Source organism: Perca flavescens, chromosome 8, assembly GCF_004354835.1.
Source record: "Perca flavescens isolate YP-PL-M2 chromosome 8, PFLA_1.0, whole genome shotgun sequence".
In the NCBI taxonomy this organism is placed as follows: domain Eukaryota; kingdom Metazoa; phylum Chordata; class Actinopteri; order Perciformes; family Percidae; genus Perca; species Perca flavescens.
In genome coordinates, this window is record NC_041338.1 from 14,966,548 (window position 1) to 14,987,331 (window position 20,784).

Genomic DNA, 20,784 nt, shown 5'->3' on the forward strand with positions numbered 1-20,784 from the left:
CTCAAGAGTCTCATTTAGCACTAGTTAAAATAAGGTCTTTATTGTCAGTGGGATATTAGGCAGCTTTATCGCACTTGCGCTGTATCCAATAATGCCAAATGAAAGACCCCCAAGAGAGGAAAAGTAGTCTGTCTCTTCTCCGTCACCTTGGAATATTGCCATGGTGTCTGTTAACAATAATCCTCATCTGCATGAACATGAAAACCACCACTTTCCTCACTACTACCTCATCCTTATTGTCATTATTTGCGTCATCGTTACTGATCTCTGCATCATTGCCCACTGAGGGTCCATTGACTTAAGAATAATGGGGTTCTATGTTGTGTGTATTTCATTTTCAAGGAGTGTGGATGGAAACGGGGGGATGCAAGACTTGGTGAAAAGGAGTGCAAGGGTCTATGCAGTATCCTAGATGAGGACATATGAGTGAAGAAGGATGTTGCTGCGGACGGGGAATTGTTGGGGTTCGGGTGCATGCTGAAAAATAAGAATAGCCTATTAGCAACGTGGGGGATCCAGCTTCCCTGATGAATCTGCAAGGAAAGTCCACCACAAGCAGATCTGTTCTCAAGTTGATAAATATTGGCCACTACTGCAAAAATGATGTCTATGATCCACTTATTGCCATTATTTGCGTCATCTTTACTGTTCTCTGCATCATTGCCCACTGAGGGTCCAGTGACTTAAGAGTAATGGGGCTTGGTCTCATCTCCTGTGGGGCATAACTCAGGGTACAGCATACTCTGGTCCAGCAGCATACTATTTTACAGCATATTATGCTGCCAATTCACCAGCTGCCGGGCAGCCAGAGACAGAACAGACAGCAAAAGACAAGCGTGCAGGCTTTTAATTAAAGTCTGTGTAGTTAAGGGCTCGGGCTAAGCAAACATGGGCCTCCGCCATCAGAGTTTAAGATGAGGTAAAGGAGAGCGGGGCGATGAGAGAAAAGTTCCTAACATTGGAGGAGGGGCGAAGGGAGTGAAAATGAGAGATGTATGAGTGCGGGCAGATAAAAGATGAGCAGGACTATCAGGAAGCAAGGGGCAGGTAGAGCAGTGGGAAGGACAGGAGAGGGGGATTGGTGTGTGCTGTCAGAGATGGTATCACGTTATCTGATTTCTCATAATGTGATGTGGATATTGGGGTGGGAGAGGCAAGATGAGATGCAGGGTTTTTGGGGGACATTACAATGAAAATAGGGGGCGACTGTTGAGATAATATTCATAATATTCATGTATTCAGTGAACTTGGTGTCAGAAGAGATGTAGATAGTTGCCATGAATCTAAGATTTATGCAAATCTGAGCTTAAACATTTGTAAGTGTCAATAGCTTCTTTGAAAGAAGCTACATTTGACATATTAGATTACAACAATGTAGCAGGACAGAGATGAAGAGTTTCGGTTTTGCACATTGGACGATTCTGCGCTGAGCTTCGTCCATTATGGTGACACGGTGACCTCTGTTGGTGGAAGTGTAGAACTGCAGGGCTCGGTCCAGCTGCCACTATAATAAAACAATGACGCATGGAGGGAAAATATGGATACTAGAGGCCGGACTCAAGAGCTTCCCAGCTAAATGATAATTTTGTTTTTTTCACTTGAGCACAATTGTGAGGTACTTGTTTGAGCATTTCTATTTTATGCTACTTAATGCTTGTACTCCACTGCAGTTCAGAGATCAACATTGTACTGTTTGCTCCACTATATTTATTTGACAGCTAGTGTAACTACTTAGCAGATTAAGATTTTAGATACAAAAGCATAAAAGCTTATAAAATACAACACATTTTTAAAGATTGAAATGGATTCCAAACTCTATGACTTGTGACCCCTTGCAAGAAAACACAGTGATTTAATTTGAGTATTTTTACATTATGGTATGGTACGTTTGCTTTAGTAAGGGATGTGAATGCTTCCACCAGTTTCATTCTTTCCGCCTACAGTGTACATTTGATAGCATTCCTGCTACCAAATCTTTATTATTTGGGGAACTGAACTACGATCTAAGGTTTGTCTGTCTCGGAGCACAGGCTGGCGGTAAAGCGCCAGACTTTGCAATAAACACATTTTGACAATACATTAAGTTGCTAAGGAAATGTAATATTAGAGCTCCAGGAAGACCCACACACACACAATATCTGAACCAGAATTTCATATTACTTTCAATACACAGAATACAAGGGATAAAAAGATCATGATGGGCAACATCACACATACGTAAATAAATCTCATAAGATCAAATCAGAACAAAAAAAGGAATTTGATCTTAAACATTCCTAGATATAAACAACAGACAGACTGGTATCAATTTAGTCCTGAGAAATATTTTCCAGTTTTACAGCAAATAACAGGAATTCTGTTTTACTAAATAAGCCTTTGCACATTTTAATATAATAAATGTACAAACAGCTGTGACACATAATCATTCCTTTGGAGGGTAATATCCTTGGGTTAAGGTTAATAATGATTCTCTTTGGTTTGATTGTTTTTCTTGTGCCTGCATTATCAGTGCTGGCTCTGCAGGAAAAGAAAGATGCAAAGGACGACATTTACACAATCATCTCGCACTTTACACTCTACTTTTAAATATATTTCTATGCTTCCCCTATCTCCTATGTACAGTGTTGAACACTAAGTTTGACATGAACGAACAAAGGTCAAAAGACAATAGTACAATTATAAACACAGATCCTTCAGATATGGATTTCATCAGTCATTGTCGAATACTACTGAGGATGATTCTCTAGAATGACACAGAGTTATATACATTAAACAATCTCAAGCAAAATTTGAACAATCTGATCTAAAGCATGATATTCTTAAATGTGTGTGTCATCATGTGAGCTTATCACGCGGCTGTTTTTAGAGGTACTAAATAGGCCATTTGTGCCCACAAACATATCACATACAAAGGCACTAAGGGCCAAACTGGCACCCAATAAGGCCTCAACAAAATCATTTGGATTTATTTTGTGTCTACATAAAAACATTATTGGTCTTCAAACAGAACTGTAATTAAAAACAAAAAGTTATCTTTGCCAACAGAGGTGATTTTTCTGCTTACAGGAATGATTTATGAAACTCAATTGGTAAGGATATATACTTAGCATTATTTAAAAAAAGAAATCTCTATGGTCCTCTTCACATTTTTTACCTTGAATTTAAACAAATAACAAGACATATTGTGGAAAATACTGTGAAAAAGGCACAAGACCTCAAGTGCTCATCTAGAAATATATCTGAACTTCTTCTCAACACTTCACTGATCTGGGTTTAGTTTTAAGTACCACTACAGAAGTTACAAAATGTTATTTCTTTTTTTACTTTAACCAGTCCACTGTAGCCATATAATCAGGTCCTTGTTCATATCAACACTATCAAAACTGATTTTTTTTTAGTACCTCTGTAAGAGCTGCTCTTGTATATCACAACTGTATGTGTTTCTGTTAAACTATTAAAAATTACACATCACTACTGTTTCCTCTTCATTTATCGACTTAAAAGTGTTTCGACTTCAGTAAGAATTAAGGCATCAACATGTCATTGCTAAAACTGATATAAGTACTGTAAGTCATCAAATGTAGCAGTAATCATCAACAGTACAGAATTTGATCTAGCGTTCGGGTATTTCACAATTTGAACACAATACAGATTTCTTATACACCCCATCCTTTAAAATGTAGGTGTGAAATGTGAAATACAGTGAGGAGTACTGCCTCATGGGGCATGACTTTGACTCAATGCTGTCAAAGTGTTACACAAAGAAGAATAACATCACTCTATCATGATTATACAATAACACAATGAACATTTCAGGTGCCACATTTTGCTATCATCAAGATATGTTAATGCATATGTTAATGAACGTATGTTAACGTCTCTGGAGATGCAGGTTGTGGTCACTGTTAGGTATCGTGTACAGTATTTATTCAAAGGAAGCACAGTTCAACTGAACTTAGCTTGTTGTAAAATGAATGAATGTGTAACTGATTAAGGTGTAGTGCAGCCATGGCCCCAGCAGGGGGAGCCAGCATACAAGATCAGTCTAGCAGGAAGAGCTCGTCAGTAGGCCAGTGAGTAGGCAGCAGGTTTAGGACATTGTTACGTCTACAGTCCCTTAGTCCCTGGTGGCTCTCCTCGGCAGGTCTTTGCTGTGGACTGTCCTGGCTTCACATGGCCCTGCAGCCTGGTCCTTCGGTCCTGCAGTCTCTTTGAGTTCTAACTAGTTCTACTACGAGAGAGAGGCTACAGCTGGTCCGACTCCTCTCTGGAGCTTGGACTCGGCTGCGTGCCTAAGGCCACAGTTCTGGGTGTGGCGGGTGGAGAGGGATGCGCTGTCGGGGGGCTCAAAGGGTCTTGGGGGCCCTCGTATTGAGGCAGCTCCCCATCTGAGAGGTATGGGGGAGGAGGGAGATCAAACCAGGGAGGCCGACTAGAGGAAATAAACAAAAGAAACAGACAGAGGAAGAATGTAATGTCAGGGCCATGAGCTATTACATAAGGACTGTACAATAAACATGTCTTGACTGGGAGCAGCAGCTAGCAGAGACTCAGTATGAACACCCCTGTCTGAGAAATGAATGTTATTATGTTAGAACCTGTCATTATTTAAGGACACCTTTGAGATTCTCATTCCCATATTATGATTTTTTCCCCCATTTATTTTGACCAACTGGAAAAAAAAAAGTTGCACATAATGATGAAAAAGGAATGAATTAAATCTTTATTTTTCGAAAGAATGATTAAAAAGAATAAAATACAAAATGTATCATTCTGGAGCTGGTAACAGCGAGCAAAGGGATGTTTTTAATCACAATAACATTCTCTACATCAATGTTCACTATATTTTATTGGAGTTATTTATGATCCGATTTGTAAACAGCACTAATCCTCTATTAAATGTTTTTTATATAATGAAATAAATAATATATAATAGTAAATGAGTTAAGAGTTAATTGATTGTGCATTTAAAAGCACATACAAGCACCACTGGGACAGATGCTAACAGATATTTCTGATAGCATCCTTTACAACGGATGTGTTGGAAATTGACTGTATGAGAAGAATTAGCGAACGAGTAAATCAAATTGCAGTTTTATTATGTTGCACTAAAATTATACACTAAATTAGATTTGACTGTGCTGGAGAGACAACTTTGAGCGCCACTATTTCTGCTTTTTGGTTCAGGCATGGATTGCAGTGCAAAGCTAGCTTTATGGATACAGACAATCCGATTATTAACTTCCATACAGCTGTTAGAATCACTCTTCCTCTCACCTGACATCCAGAACAGCTTGTGAGTATGATGGAGGGGAGTCCATGGAGAGTCCAGAGGGATACAGGGTCCCAGAGAGCAGCTGCAGTGCCTGAGGAGTTGAGCTGTACGGGCCCGCTGTGGTGGGAGAGCCGGGGGAGAGACCCTGACCGCCGGGGTGGACGTGGCCCCGGTCCAAAATGACCAGACGGGACAGCAGCAGGGGCTGGTGGTGGTGGTGCGAGCTCCCTCTTACGCCTCTGGGCAGCAGGACACTCCGCTTCCTCTGGTGATGGAGCACCAAGGCCAGCAACGCAACCACCAGGACGAAGATAACGGCGCTGCCGATGACGGCGTAGGTGATGCTCGGGTAGTAGCGCAGACGATAGTCCAGTGTCACAAAGTCTTGCCCCGGCGCTTCTGTGGGGGAGAGGGACGGAGATAAAGGGCAAATTGAGGTTGGGGGACAAGGGAAGATGAGTGGTGGCGAGGGAGACAAAGAGGGTAATAGAGGAAATAGTGATGGAGAGGGAAACTATTTAAGGGTAGGTGTTTAAAGTGTAACTCTCGCCAAAATGCAACCTAGGGTCTTTTTGTGAATGTACCTGAGTCAAACGTTCGTTTAAAAGCATATTTAGGATGGAATCGCCACTTTTAAGATTTACCGTATTTTCGTTTTTCGGTCAAATGGCCTTTTGAATGGGAGTGCTAGGGGCACTTTTACGCTAGCCTCAAAACAGCTATTTTTAAAATACTAAGAAGGCTCAACACAACATGAAACTTTGCTATTATTATTATATATTTGCTAGTATCAACAGGGGCTCTACACCTTAACGAAAGCGTTGACAACACTGTTTGTGTACCCAGAGTTTACTAAAAAGAAAGGTTTTGAACAACTCACATGAAAGTTTGACTCGGGTACATTCACAAAAAGACCCTAGGTTGCATTTTGGCGAGAGTTACGCTTTAAGGAGACAAGAGGATAAGTGGCGGAGTTGCAGACAGGAAAACGGAGCAGGGAGTGAGGGAGACGGACATGAATATGAAGCAGGACATTGTTTTCAGGTTCATTCTGAAATGAGTTCTGTGTGATTCGATAGAGGCCGCCTCTCTTGGAGATCAAGAGAGCGTTGCATAATAAGCACAACAGCAGTCAAAGCTTCAAGAGACGAGGAGAACAAATGGAGCAGTATGTTCAGAGGTCAGGTTTGAGCCCACTGTACACAAGTAGGGACCTCGTTCATGATTGTGAAGAAAGAGAAAGAACAGAGAGGCTAAATAATGCTTTGTGAGGACAAAACCGCTTACAGCAGTTTTAGATAAAAACACGACTCGAGTTGCTCGGCACGGAAGATGAGAGAAGGCAGAGGAACACGAGTGGCCGTCACACATTAACGTGTTTATCACAGGGAAAGGGGGCGTCTGAAAACTACTCAGGAGTCCAAGGGAACTTAACGTTTGTGATGAGAGCCGTGGCCAGTGGTAAGATATGCAGAGCAGCCAACTTGCTGCCTGAAATGAGTAGAGGGAGCACTGTAATGCCAGCGAGCACTGCAGCTTATTATTCCAGATGGGATGAGGGAATAGCACTTAAACGTTTCCGCTGACTGATATTACAGTGTGAGAATTTCAATCAGGCACTCGGGGTGAGGCTCATGTAAATGGTGCTTCTGCTGCTTACCGGCAGACAGTACTGTTGAACTAAGGGGAGAGGTATGGAGAGTGGAAGGAATCCTATTTATTACGGAGCTGCAGTACGGCTACGCTAATGACAAATGAGCTCCATAAAATTATTTTACAGTTGCTGTTTCGGTTCAAATTACACTAATGCCTCAGGGGGCTGTAAACATCAAACCTCCATGTGCCTCATAAAAAGTTCAAAACAGCCTTTGGAATACTTTCTCTGCTCTGTGTTCGAGGTTTCTGTGTTGCTGCTTAACAGATTGTGTGTATTGACGCCCAATGTACACTTAAAAGTGACTCACATCTCTGTCCGCTAGCCATCATGCCGACAGTTGAGGATGCTTCCCAGAGAGCTTGCCAGGAAATGACCATTGCAAGATCTCTCAAGGTTGAATCAATAGTCCAAAAATGCTTTTATCTGTGAGGAGCAACTGCAAAGCAGGCACTCTGGGCTTATATAGACTTACAGGCTCTCTGGAGATATTGTATTTAGCACAGGGTAAAGATTCCCTACACATGTACAAGCTGGAGCTACAGGGCCTCAGATCATTCAATACAATGTGCAGAACTCCATAAAAAGTCAACCAGTGTGAATAGTTCCACATTTTGGGTAATATGCTCTTTTGCTTTCTTGCCCAGTTAGGTGAGAAGATTGATACGGCTCTGTACAGCAGGCCTACGTATATACAAAGCTACAGTCAGCAGCCGGCTAGCTTAGCTTAGCATAGAGAATGTAAACAGGACAGGGGGAAACAGCTAGTCTGGCTCTTTGTTGAATCTGTACAGAAAAAACAACATCAAAACAAGTTTTGCCTTCACTTTTGGGGGTTATGTGCCATTTCTTGACTGGGCACAGGGACTTCCTGGAGTCTCTACCGGTTGCCTGGCAACCTTGCAACGACGACAAGACTCCAAGAATTGACTGTGCCTTTCCAAGGAATAGAGGGGCACATATTCCCCGTAATATTACAATGTGTTTTTATACTTTTTTTTTTGTTTTGTACAAATTTAACAAACAAGATACATTGTGTTAATGAGTGAGCTTTAGAGGTCCTCATATGTTACCGTCTGACAGATCAAGGCTAGCTGTTTCCCCCTGTTTCCAGTCTTTATGCTTCACTAGGTTTACGGCTGCTGGCTTCGTATTTAACTGGCAGATATGAAAACTAACTCTCTGCAAGAAAGCGAGTAAGTGGATTTCCCAAAATGTCAAACTATTCCTTTAAGAAAAAGGTGCATTTGGGTTGGAGAGACTATCAAAGCTCAATATTTGTCAGAGCATTTGTGTGGACAAAGCTATCATCAGAAGAGTTTTTTGAGCTTGTTTTCTCATTCGAGACATCATGCTGCATGTTTCCTCTGTCTACCTGACCTTGAAGGCCTGAGGGAGCCTTCAGCAGCGTGTGTGTGTGTGTGTGTGTGTGTGTGTGTGTGTGTGTGTGTGTGTGTGTGTGTGTGTGTGTGTGTTTGTGCACACATGTTGTTAAATTCCCAACAACAACCAGCCTGGCATACAGCCTATTTATGTACCAGTGTGTAGTCAGGGGCCCCATGCCTTAATTAAATCTAATCTAATTCAGATGCTCCCCCCGCCCCCTGCCCCAACCAGGCACCAGCCAATAAAACAAGCCCCCTCGACCCCTCCCTTGTGATTTAAAATTGGCCAGTCTTTCACGCTACCAATTAATTATGAACTGGACTCTCAGCAGAGAAAGGCCAAAACAAAGAAGAATTATTTCCATAATTACCTAGTAAAGAAAAAACACAAATAAAGAGATCCCACCGCTGCCGCCCTATGCTGCCTATCAGGTTTCAGTGCAGTCCTCTGGGAGCAAGGAGAAACACACACAAAAGGAACTCATAATGCTGTAACATTAACAATGGGAGCCTTTTCGGTACATTAGTGATAGAGGCCTGAAGGGCTGTTTCAAATCACACAGGAGATGAAAAGACATAGAGAAAAAGAAAGAGAGACTGAAGCAAGTCCCCCCCCCTACTGTGTGCGTGATTGAGCTCTGCATTCTGTGTTTCACCATTTTGAGTAGTTAGTTGTAGTAACTGTACAAAGAAGGTGTGATTACCACATTAAAAGATAGGTGTGTGTGTGTGTGTGTGTGTGTGTGTGTGTGTGTGGGGGAGGTGAATCACAATAACAATGCTAATTCAGATTCAAATGAAAAGAGTCCTTATCCCACACTGGTACCTAACGATCACATGTACACACTTTATGTCCCGTGATGGCAGAAATTTCATTTCTATGACGTATGGATCAAAGTCCTGCATAGCTGAACCAGGGCCAGATGTTGCGTTTAAGGTACATCAAAGGAAAAAGGCACACACTCACGACTAAATCTTTACATTTTTAATTCTGTGGATGAACATTTCTGAACATATTGTTTTCTTTCAGATAAATTATAATATAATATTAGGTTCCAAACAGGTACATTCAAATCAATGAACTTCATTGTGTTTTACTGGATCTCAAACTTTTACAGTCACCCAAATGTTTTGTGATTGGTGTGCTCACTACTCGTACTTCCTGGTCCTGCTAGTCTCTCTGACAGCGCTACTTTGTACCAAGATTATTCAAGTTGAACATCAAAGTTCACTACGGGCTTTCCTGTCTCGTCTCGTCAAACTTGACATGAAAGTCTCAATAGGCTCCATCTGTGCTGTCGACCAACGGCAAAGCTGCTTGGACACTGACACGAGGGTCCAAAGTTAAAGAAGCTGTCCTTTTAGCTCAGTCAATTTCATACATAGACTCAGATAAACCGTTGAAATAGTTGGCTTAAAGTAAGGAATGATTATAAATAAACAGTTTAACATTCAGTTGCTTTCATCTTTCATCATTAGGAATTTCATCCTGAACATTATCCAACCTCAGGAACATTTTGGAGCATTTCTGAGTGGAGCTGCGTGTTTAAAGGTGGCTGCATATAGATGTACTTGTGTTCCACATAAGTAACCTCCCTCTGCAGCTCTCCCTGGGACATTGGCACCTCTAACAGTGCCTCTATACTGTATTCATAAACCTTCCATATGTGGAGGCTTGGGGAGGGGGCACTTACCCACTTTAATTACATCAGAGTGCCTTCTCTCCCCTCCCCTGTCCTCTCCTCCCCTTTGCCTCCTCTTTCCCACTCATCGTGCCTTTTGTTTCCCCCTCTTGCTTCTCCTCTATTGCCTCCCTCAGCTTTGTGCTTTCCATAGCTCCCTCCTCTCCTCTGTACCCGCTACTCCCCTCTTGTTGGTAATTTACGGTCATGGAGATGACATGTATCTTGCCTTTATGATATACAACAACTGTACTCAGCCTGGATTATGCACTCAATGGAATGCTTACCAACAGCAAAAACCTGTCAAATCTCGATTTTCAATCTCTCTCCACTTTCTCTTCCTTTCCCTTTACACTCTCAGCTGTGTTCCTGCTTTCACTGCCTTTTCTCTCTCCAATAGACTTTTTTTCACGGCAGACATGTTGACATGCCATTGTAGGAAAAGCACAAGTGTATTCAAAACCATAAATGATGGCTGCATTTCACTTAGGAGAGGCCCTGGTATTGTGCATGCTGACTCACTGAAATGGCTTACTGGGACACTTAATGGAATTGAGCCATTGTTAAGGTTATCAATTTCAGCTGTGCTTTTTCCTACTATGACAAGTCAAAATATCTGCTGTGAAAAAGGTCTGTAGTCTACCACTTTGTTTTGTTCTTTTGCATTTCATTATTTCCTGCCTGCATCAATCTTATTACCTCTGCATGAGAGGAGAGATTTATACTAGTGACATGGAGATGTCACAACAGTGGACAGAGGAGAAGAGCCGAAAGAGGACAGAGCTAGAAGGGAGAGGGAGGAGAAGTATCATGAACACACATATCATCTCCTCTACCACCGACTAAGAAAACTGAACTCCACACACTCTGCTCCAAACTAGCCTTACATCTATTACAAGAGACAGAGTCACACAGACCCCCTGCTGTATCCCTTTGGTACCAGGAACACACTCTTTTTGCCTGGATCACTTTTAGTGTTGCTCGCCTCTACATTTTTGTGCCATCATTTCTAAAGCTGGCTAACAAGCCTCATTCGACAGTGTCCTTATTTTTCATCTTTTGTGTGGAAACTAGCATTGGCATTATCACAGATTCAGGCTTGACTCAGTGTAGTCATGCAAGGTAAAAACTAAAGACCGACTGATATAATGGCGTGGCCTATTTTTAGCTTATCATATGTACCATATATATTGGAGTATATAATGGTGGTTAAGTAACACAAAGTGCCAAATACATGTTTCAGGTCATTTACAAACAGTGTTGCAATTACATGCTGTAGTTTGTCCAGCAAAAAGCACATACAAGGTTATCTTTCAACTGTAAAATGTCTCACTGTGTAAATAGCTTTGTCTTAAGGTCACAGTGAAATGGAAGTTAGAGCGTGTTTATCTTTAGTAATGTAATGTGGCATTTTACAGAGTGAAATGGGTATAGTTAAAAGAGGGATTTAAATCGAATCCTTCAGATTTGTTGGACCACTCAAAAGTATGTATGGCTGAGTGAATACAGTGCATTATGGAGCTGTAGTGAGATACAGACATATTTTAAAATGTTTTTGCAGACTGAGATCCAAACACACACTTCTTATGATTTCACTCTGCTAGCTTCAACAACTAACAAGCTAACAGTCACGTGTGGTTTGTATAATGAGCAGGGTTAGCTAGTTGTCCCCAAATCACATCATATGTATATGACCCCCAATTCACAATGAGTCATCAAAATATTTTAACAATTTACAAGAAGAGAAAAGAGAGCTTTTGATAAAAAATTCCCAAAAAATGATTTTTGACACATATTTAGCATATAACACAGGGACACAGGATTATAGCTTGGGATGTGTATGTTTAATTTCATTGTCTTAAAATAACCACATTGAAGAGATCCTTATCAAAATAGTTTACTTATGTATGGTTATGGTATACACTACGCGCCATAAAACCAATATCTACAGATATATCGTTATCAGGTTTCTTTTCAACTCTCAAATATCGATATTGGTATTGGCCTAAAAACATACCTGCAAACTCAGAAGGGCTGAAAAAGGTGACACCACCCCCACAATTATATTGTTGGCAGATAACAGCACTTACCTCAAAACTAATGTCAGTGACGTATCACCAAAGATATTTTATTGTGAAGGAGACCGCAGTAGGTTTTTGAAACTCCCGTTTATGGGAAATTGTACCCCCTCGACCCCCCAAGAAAGGAACCTTTCACATCAACAACATATCTTAGTTGAAAAGAAATAAAGACAGAAATCCATTGAGAGGTGCTACAGAACAAGATGAGACAGAATGTTGGTACACACCCACACATTTTGGGCTTGTATGCAGCTACTGAAGCAAAGTGAGGGCCGATGTTAGTGCACAACAGACTATTGAGCAAGCGGTGATTAAAACACGCTCTGAAGCACCCTTTTGTCTTAATCAAATTACTGTATGCAGCAGATCAACAGCAGAGACGCCTGCCACTGAATATGCTAACTAACAACTGTCAGAATACGCTCATCCAAAAATGAGTGAGGAAAAAAAAATTAAAAGAAAACGGGCTAATAAAAGACTCCACATATCTTAATTGCCACACTTAAAACGCCTCTGAATAAAGGGAATGGAGATATTCCCTCCCTCTGGCTCATTCCTGAGGGAAAAGTAGGGCCTGCACAGATGTGCTGTACTTTCCCTATGCACTGAAGACTCATTTCACATTCACAAAGTGCCATCTTTAAAAAGGTTCCAAATTGGGGGGGGGGGTGGGGAGGAAGTAATCATTCCCTTGCTTCAGCATTCCAGAGTTTGCAGCTACGTGTCGAGTATGGCTGTCTTCAGCTGATAGAGGTTGGTTACAGCAGTGCCTTCCCTTATTGCAGAGTCACTCTGTCTGACGCTAATTACAGGTGTGGGGCTTCTGGCTCATTTGGCAGCTCTGTTGCCACAGTTACGGCCACCACGACAGAGTGATAAAATGAGGTGGAGAACCAGTGACAGGTTTGGCCAGCTCTTAGCTCTCAGCACATTAAGCCCAGTATGAGAAGAGAAGAGAAAGATGAAACCACTAGGGGGCAGACAGCTCTCATGTTTACTTAGCAACATGCACATAGATACATAACACTCAAACACACAGTCACACTCCATCCGTTAGTATTGGGCGGGCATGCAGAACGGGGGAGTACATGCAATGGGTTGAGGGGTGTTTTAGGGGGGCATGCCATCCGGCTTCAAACGCCCTCGAACACATGAACACGTGCAATTAGCATAGAGTCCCCACATACAGCGTGCACGCCAACCAGGCGCATACATTAACAAGCAAACCATACAGTAAGTTCGTCAGAAAAACAAGTTCAAACACATCCACGCACCCACACATTCACACATGTTTTCAGATGCTCATACGGGCAAAAACAGCAATACAAACAAAATCCCTGAAATCCTTTCATTCTGGTCCAGAGCAAGCTAACTAAAACCCATGCCACATGGTGGAGAAATGCAAAAAAAAAAAAAAAAATGCAAGGGGGGGCAGGGAAAACTACAAACAGCAAATTGTGGGTTGTTTGGTACACTCTTCAGACTCCACTACCAGCAGAGAGGAATCTGGAGGGTGAAAAACAAACTCTTAAAGTGACTGTGATGGCTATAGTCGCAATAAACTTTGCTAAAAAGGATTATAAAACTGAAACTATCCCGCTTTTACCATCTTTCTGACCCAATTCACACCTGCTATTTAATATAAGTCTGCATTTGGAATACAACACAATCACTCCACTGCATTTACTACTCGCAATTGTTGTCTGCATTCTGCCTGCATTGCAATTCGGTCACATTTTTGATGCCCCCTATGCAAAGCAGGTGAGTAGGTGGGGAGGCAGGAGCTTCACCGACAAAAAACATGAGGGTGAGGTGAGGTTACTGTACACACTGTAGCTTTCGTTTCTCCACAGAAAGCACCCGAAAACCAAAAGTTGGTTTATACAGCAATTGTGTATGCAACAACTGTGAATGTTTCAATGTTATGTTGTTAACTTTGGAGATGATTTATTTTTTTGGTACATTATCTTGGCTAGCAGCAGAGCACAGCCTGTAGTGATTTTATTTCTATCTCATGAGCAGAAAATGCCCAAAGCCATCCAATCACTCTGCAAGCCAGATCAACTCCAGAGGTGGTCTGGCTGATCCAGCCACATGCTGATAGTGTTTGTGTGCCCGACATACAACCTTCTTTATCTAGATAAGACGTCCCAGATACAGATCAAACTTTAATTCCACACGTGAATGGGGTCCATGGCTCACCTCCATCCAAGCTCACATGTTTCAGTGTTTCCCACACATAGACTAATGTGTGGGAAACTATCAACACCGGCCGCTGCACATTGCGTTTTGATATTAATAAAAAAAATGTAAACGCTATTTAAAACACGTTCTTCTGCATTTCCTTTCCCTGCTCTCCTCTGTCTCTCTGTCACTTGTGTCTCGCTCACACAGACACACACAGCTCCTCCCACCGTGCGGTGTTTGGTGTTTTTAGCCCCCAACGTCGTCTTCCAGGCAGCGGGGCAATGGTTATAGTTAGGGTTAAGGTGAGGGTAAGCTGCCTGTAAGGCGACGTTGGAGGCTTAAAACACCATCGTGCCCACTCTCCATGAAGGAGAGAAGACGACTGGCGAAATTCACAAGTTCACAAAAGGTTGGTATCTATCTCGTGAACACCTTTACACAATCACATATTCACAATCACCGACCCGACTCTTAGCAAACAAGCGGTTGTGCCCGCTATAGCAAGTTAACAAGTCGCAAGTTTGCGGTAAAATGCAGTTGGGTCGTCGAGGTCAAAACACTATATAGCAGCTGTGAATCAAATAAACGTATTATAAATAATGTAATTTTTTTACTCTTACACTGAATGTTTGCTGCTTCAATCCAGATCACACGTGTCAAACTCAAGGCCCGCGGGCCAAATCCGGCCCCTTGCAGATTATGATCCAGCCCGCATATAAATTTAGGTTCACAATAGATTTTGGCCCACCTAGTTGTGCACCAAAACCAAAAACAAGATAAAAAGTGTTTTTTTAACTGCAGTTACGCGACACTCAAAGCAGAATTTGGCAGATTTGCCGACTCTGAGACTCAGAAATTCCATATTTAGGCAGAAAGATTGTTGTAAAAAAATTGTTGTTTGCTTGATTTGCTAAATTCTATGATGGCTAAGGAACATTTTTGCTGACTTATGTAGGGCTTTATGTCGTGAAAAATACAACAAAAAGCATGAAAAAATGTCAGAAAAGGCAACAATTTAAACGTTGGGGGGGAATAAAACATACAAAAGTGAGTACAGCGCTACAGCAATGTCAAAAAAAAGTTACGTGCAGTAATACAGTCAAAGATATTTGACATTTTCAATTAAACAAAAGAAAGTCAATAAACTCTCCATGTCTGGCCCTTGAAGTGATTCTCTTTTTCCAGTGTGGCCCTCTGGGAAAATGAGTTTGACACCCCTGATCCAGATGATTATTGAAAAGTATTTTCCGCGACTGAAAAAGGCCCGTGTTGAGGATGAGGACCAGCCTGAACCGGAGCTATCAGTCCAAACAGAGCTCAACAGTCCGACCAGTGGAATTAGTTGTGTTATTAATTTGTTTACAATATTTTCAGGCTTCAGCCAGTGAAAGACAGGGTCAGGGAGAGAAAGAGATAGATTTGTTAGGCATTGAAGTAGGAGAGGAGGACAGCATCCAACAGCGTGTCCGAAAATAAGTATCTCCCCCCACACTGTGACACGGGGCGACACCCCCGCCGCCACAAATTGCTTTCTAATCTGTGGGAAACACTGTGTTTTCACTATTGCACTCGAGATGTATAGTGTTTGTTTGTGTGCTGAACCTTACAGATGAGAAATATCCACTCACGCAACACAGATAAATGGCTTTTGCTACAGACATCCTTGCGAAGACAGTGTGAGACACTAGGGTATATTTCATCCAGCAGAAACCAGGAAACACCTGATGTTCTCACTGCATGCTAGAACAAAGTCTGTACAGGTCCAATGTCCTCAGTGAAAGGACGTAGAATTTTTCATTAGGTTGCTGCTTGACACCATGTACAATATTTGCGGCAAATCAAACACTTTATCGCTCTGACCTGCCAAAGCCTTTTGAGCAGTTGCCTTCATGCAGTCATTTCCGGCTGCCTGCATATTACCGTAAACAATATCCTAAGAGCTATCAGCACACTGGTTGTAAAACCTTTAAGACGTTTTCACTGCTCTCTACCTCACTCTCTGTCTATCTCTCTCAGGGGTTTTGCACCCTTTACCTTACACACTAGTGTGTGATCACCCTCGTTGTCCTCTGTTCTGTGTTATTGTTTTTTATAAACCTCCCTGCCAACAACCCCCCCCGCCCCCTCCCCATGGTGGGACATAAAAGATTGATTGATTGAAAGCTGCTCGCAGCCCGCTGGGAAGCAAAGCATGTTAATTCCTCTGCGACAGAACTGTTCCAGATCCCTTCAGCATCCCAGTATTAATATTCATGTCCCATGCTCTCACCCTATTCCTGCTGCTGTGCCCTGTCATGTACTATATGTCTGTTCTTGTTAGCATGCACAGAAAAAGAAGGAATTAATGGACAGGCTGTGTGTGTGTGGGGGGGTATGTGTGTAGTACACTATGAGTCATCCTGTCATTAAGAACTTCTTTATGTCTTCATGGTTATATTATGGAGGATAGCCTGTGTATTTGTGTTAGCCTGTGTTTTTGTCTGTCTGTCTCCAACTCTGTCCTGCTGTCTGTATATCCCTGTGTGTGTGTGTGTTTGTGCGTGTGTGTGTGTGTGTGCGTTTGCGTGCGTGCGTGTGTTTGAGTGGCGCTTTCGGGAAGGGAGGTTTTCATGCTTCATCGGCCCTCTATTTGCTTGTCCTGTAATAACTTGTCCGCTCCATTGCTTGCCACTATCAGACCCCCCCATAACACTCAGTCACAGCTTACTGTGGGCCACTAGAAGAGTGGAGGAAAGGGGTGTTAGAGTTAATGAATGACTTCAGCATCTGGAGAACATCCACAGAGGAGGAGGAGGAGGAGGATGAGGAGGAGGATGAGGAGGAGGATGAGGAGGAGAGTGGAGCGGTAGATAGGAAGGACAGGACAGGAAGGTTGAAGGGCAAGTGAAAAGAAGACAACTGACTGATACATTTAAGGAGAACCTATTGCAAAAAGGTTAGACGTTGACTGTAAAACAATAGAGAGCAAGGTTTGGGGTTAATAAAAGTAGCACAGCTGATAAATGAAGTGAGTACTCCAGCATTAAGTACTTGTAATAACAGGATGTCAGACTGATTTAATAACCAATAACGATGCAGATTACTGTGACTGCTTTACTATAATGATATCGGTAAGCTAGGCACAGACACAAAGGGGCTACGTATAGTTAATGCCTAATGTTTAACAATGTTGAGTATATTTTCTTCTAATCATTTTATGTATGGTGCATTTGGAATTTGTTAAATTGAGGTGACATACAGTATGTGAACATACTGTATGTGCATATACAGTAAAGTATGTATGTGCTTAGATACATTTCTGTATTATCTACTTGGATGGTGTCTTATAGTTCTAAAAACGGGTTGGTTGTTGTCTTGACACGAAAGTAAATGTAAGGAATAGTTTTGGGAAATGTTAGATGAGAAGAATAATACCACTGTCATGTCTGTATGACATGTTGTGGGTTGTTATGTGCCGGACTATTTCTTAGCTGGACGCAGTGACTTCACGTTGTCTTGCCATCACTGTGAGGTTGCCAGGCAGCCAGTTACAACTCACTGAGATTACTGAAAAGGGTCAAGGTCAATGTTATTTTTCACTTGCCCGGTCTGGTAAGTGGGTGCGAAATCTACTTGCCCAAAGTCAATTTTGACTTGCTCCAGTACAAATTATTAACAACAAAGACTAAAGTTAATTGTCATTTTGAATCTTGATTCAAGTAGCCTAAAAGAGCACACAACGAAATTTAGGAGCACAGTAAAATGATAGCAAAAAATTTTTTTTTCAAGTAACACTGTTCATTACCAAACAATGTATTACCTAAGCTACATATGTGTACATCATATGGATGTATAATAATTAGGTTGTCACAATACCAGCATTTTAAACTTCGATACAATACTAGTATAAAAATGGCAGGGAGGAGGGACTGGACTATTATCGTAAATGATTTTTCCGGTTCCGGCAAATGCGAGTGAAATACTCACACTGTAATGCTAAGGTATAGCAGTTTCCACAGCATTTCAACTGAAAGATTGCTCCACCAATCTGTTTCGATCCAATGTGTTTAATTCTTTTTTTTTTTTTACCAATTGCCTGCTCGAGTTGCTAGGATTAGGGCTGTGCAATTAATTGAATTTCGATTTCAATTTCGGCTCCCAACGATCACCAAAATAGCATAATCGAGAAAAAAATTATTTTGCCATGTTCTGTTTTGCCAGAACATTCTTATTTTGACACGCGCATGCGCAGATCCGCCCCTCCCGAAGCCAGTCAGGGAGGGAAATCGTGTGCATATCATCCGCTGGAATTTAAAAACTCAGTGTGGGTAAAGATGGCAGCAGCGTTTGGTGAGCAAAAAAAGGAAAAACCAACTCAGTTGTCAGCTAACAGCTAACGTTAGCTAACTCTGCGGTCCCTCTGACTTTGCCCCCCCGCTGTAGTAGACGTTGTATTCCCCCCTCAGCATTTAGTTTTGTTGTTAAACTGTATGTAAATGAGCAGGGACGTTAAATCACCTGTTTCACGTAACTAAGGTACCGTCTATGTGCTGGATTTTTCCTAAGGTTAGCTAGCAAATAAGCCCACTGATTATTATTAATATTTTGGCACAATGTTTCGTAATGACAGTAGTAGTGGTCATAGTGAGTGAACATGTGATGTGAGATGCACATTGTGTTATGTCTGTGGAACTGTTCATTAGCTGTGTAAAGTTATGTGTGATATCTGTAAAGCTGAACCAACTCACAGTAGTAAAACAGATCTTATTCTGATCCAAAGACTCTTTCTGTGAGATAAAGGACACTAACAGATTATACCCTGGACACTATCCATTACATCCAAATGTTAATGAGTAATCGTGTTAAATAATCGTGATTTCAATATTGACCAAAATAATCGTGATTATTATTTTTTCCGTAATAGAGCAGCCCTAGCTAGGATACTACCCAGATGTGGTGTTTTACTTGATAATTATTGCTTTAGCTGTGCAGGCTTGTGGTTTCCCCCTGCTTCCAGGCTTTATACTGAGAGGTAGCTTCCTATTTAGTGCGCAGAAAGAGAAAACAAGAACATTTCCACTACTGGATCTACAGTACTGCTACTGATTGGGGAGAACGGGAAAGCACTAAAAGTGGGACAAAAGACCTCTGTCCTGACCTCTGTAGCGCAGTGGAGAAAGACTCCAAGGTATGTTCATGAATAACATGCTTGTGTGTTAGTGAAAAGATGGGCTATGAATATCACTACTGCTTGTGTATCACAGAGAATCAGACTCAGTAAGAGCTTCAAAAACAAAGATGCGACACTCATCGTTCTATTCATAAGAAGCGGGAGTTTCAACTCTTTTTCAGTGGTTGTGAAGAGTAGGCTATTTTTTTTTTTCCTGGAGGAAAAGGAAGAATGGGCAGGGTGAGAGGTTGCTCAGGATCGCTAAAAGGCTTTGACTAAGATCCCCTCCTATCAAACCTAACGGGTACGGTCACCATAGCAACTGTTCTTTGGGGCCGAAAGGTGAGTTAGGAAGGGGAGGAGGAGGCTAGGGTGGGAGTAGACACAAAAAAAACAACGTGCATAGGCCTGACGCATGCGCGCTAACAGATAATGCCCCAGGCCAAGATGTGATGGAACAGAGTGATAAGACTGTAGAGATTAAGAGCCCTATTCAGGCCTGTGTGCATTTGCAGGGATGGGACCAGCATCCTCAGGAGGCGGAGGAGACTATTATAAACTGTAGCCCGGAGCTAGAGCGACAAAACAAAAGGCAGGGAAACATGCAGGAGTCACGGAGGAGACACAGACTAGTCTGACAGCCTTGGTGACAGAGGGCTGATGGGGGATGATTGACTGTTGAGGGGAAGATTGGATTTAGTGACTTATAAAACTTTCATACACAACAGAAGTAGCACCAGTTTGGGGTTGAATGTTGAAGAAGAGCTGTGGCTGACATTCACAGAGAATAAGGATGTTCATTAAGCTCAAATATGAGAATAAAGAATGTGAATATTGTATCAAATGAATGGATATTTTATTCTTCTCTGAAATATAATCCGGCCATGAGAGTGATTTTAAGTATGCCATAATACGTTAATACCAGTGAGAACAGAATTACGTAAGCACAGCAGTGCATTTAAATGCTGTCACATTTATCTACTGTGTGTCCTGGAGGACAGACGAGAGCTACACAAATATTAGGTAAGCACTGTGGATGAGCATCCTTAACCATAAAACAGCTGAAATCAAAGTTAAACACCACATTTTCTCCAGATACAAGGTCAACTGAAAAGGTAAATGGTACCATAGGCAACCTGACCATAAAAAGTTTGATGCAGAGGTGGATGAGGCTGAGTTGATCACATGGTTATTTGGAGAAAAACAACTATTTCAGAGGCACACAGTAAAGGAGAAAGACTATTTAAAACAATGTCCTATTACTGAGAGTCTAGCAGCAGCAGCAGCAGCAGGGTGTTTGTAACAGACTAGTCTTCTAATAAATGGGACGCACAGCAGTGAGGACTGCGTCCCAGAGTTTAATCTATGGTA

General features: G+C 41.8%; 1 protein-coding gene across 1 annotated transcript in view; it reads right to left on the bottom strand.

Moving 5' to 3' along the window:
• Positions 1–2,137: 2,137 nt before the first annotated feature.
• Positions 2,138–20,784, bottom strand: part of ldlrad3 (low density lipoprotein receptor class A domain containing 3) — an 80,656-nt gene continuing 62,009 nt past the window's right edge. The window contains exons 5-6 of the mRNA XM_028586372.1: positions 5,278–5,674; positions 2,138–4,432 (exon numbers count right to left, since the gene is read on the bottom strand). Coding sequence (XP_028442173.1) covers positions 4,246–4,432; positions 5,278–5,674 — 584 coding nt within the window. The 3' untranslated portion in view covers positions 2,138–4,245. The remainder of the gene's footprint in view (positions 4,433–5,277; positions 5,675–20,784) is intronic.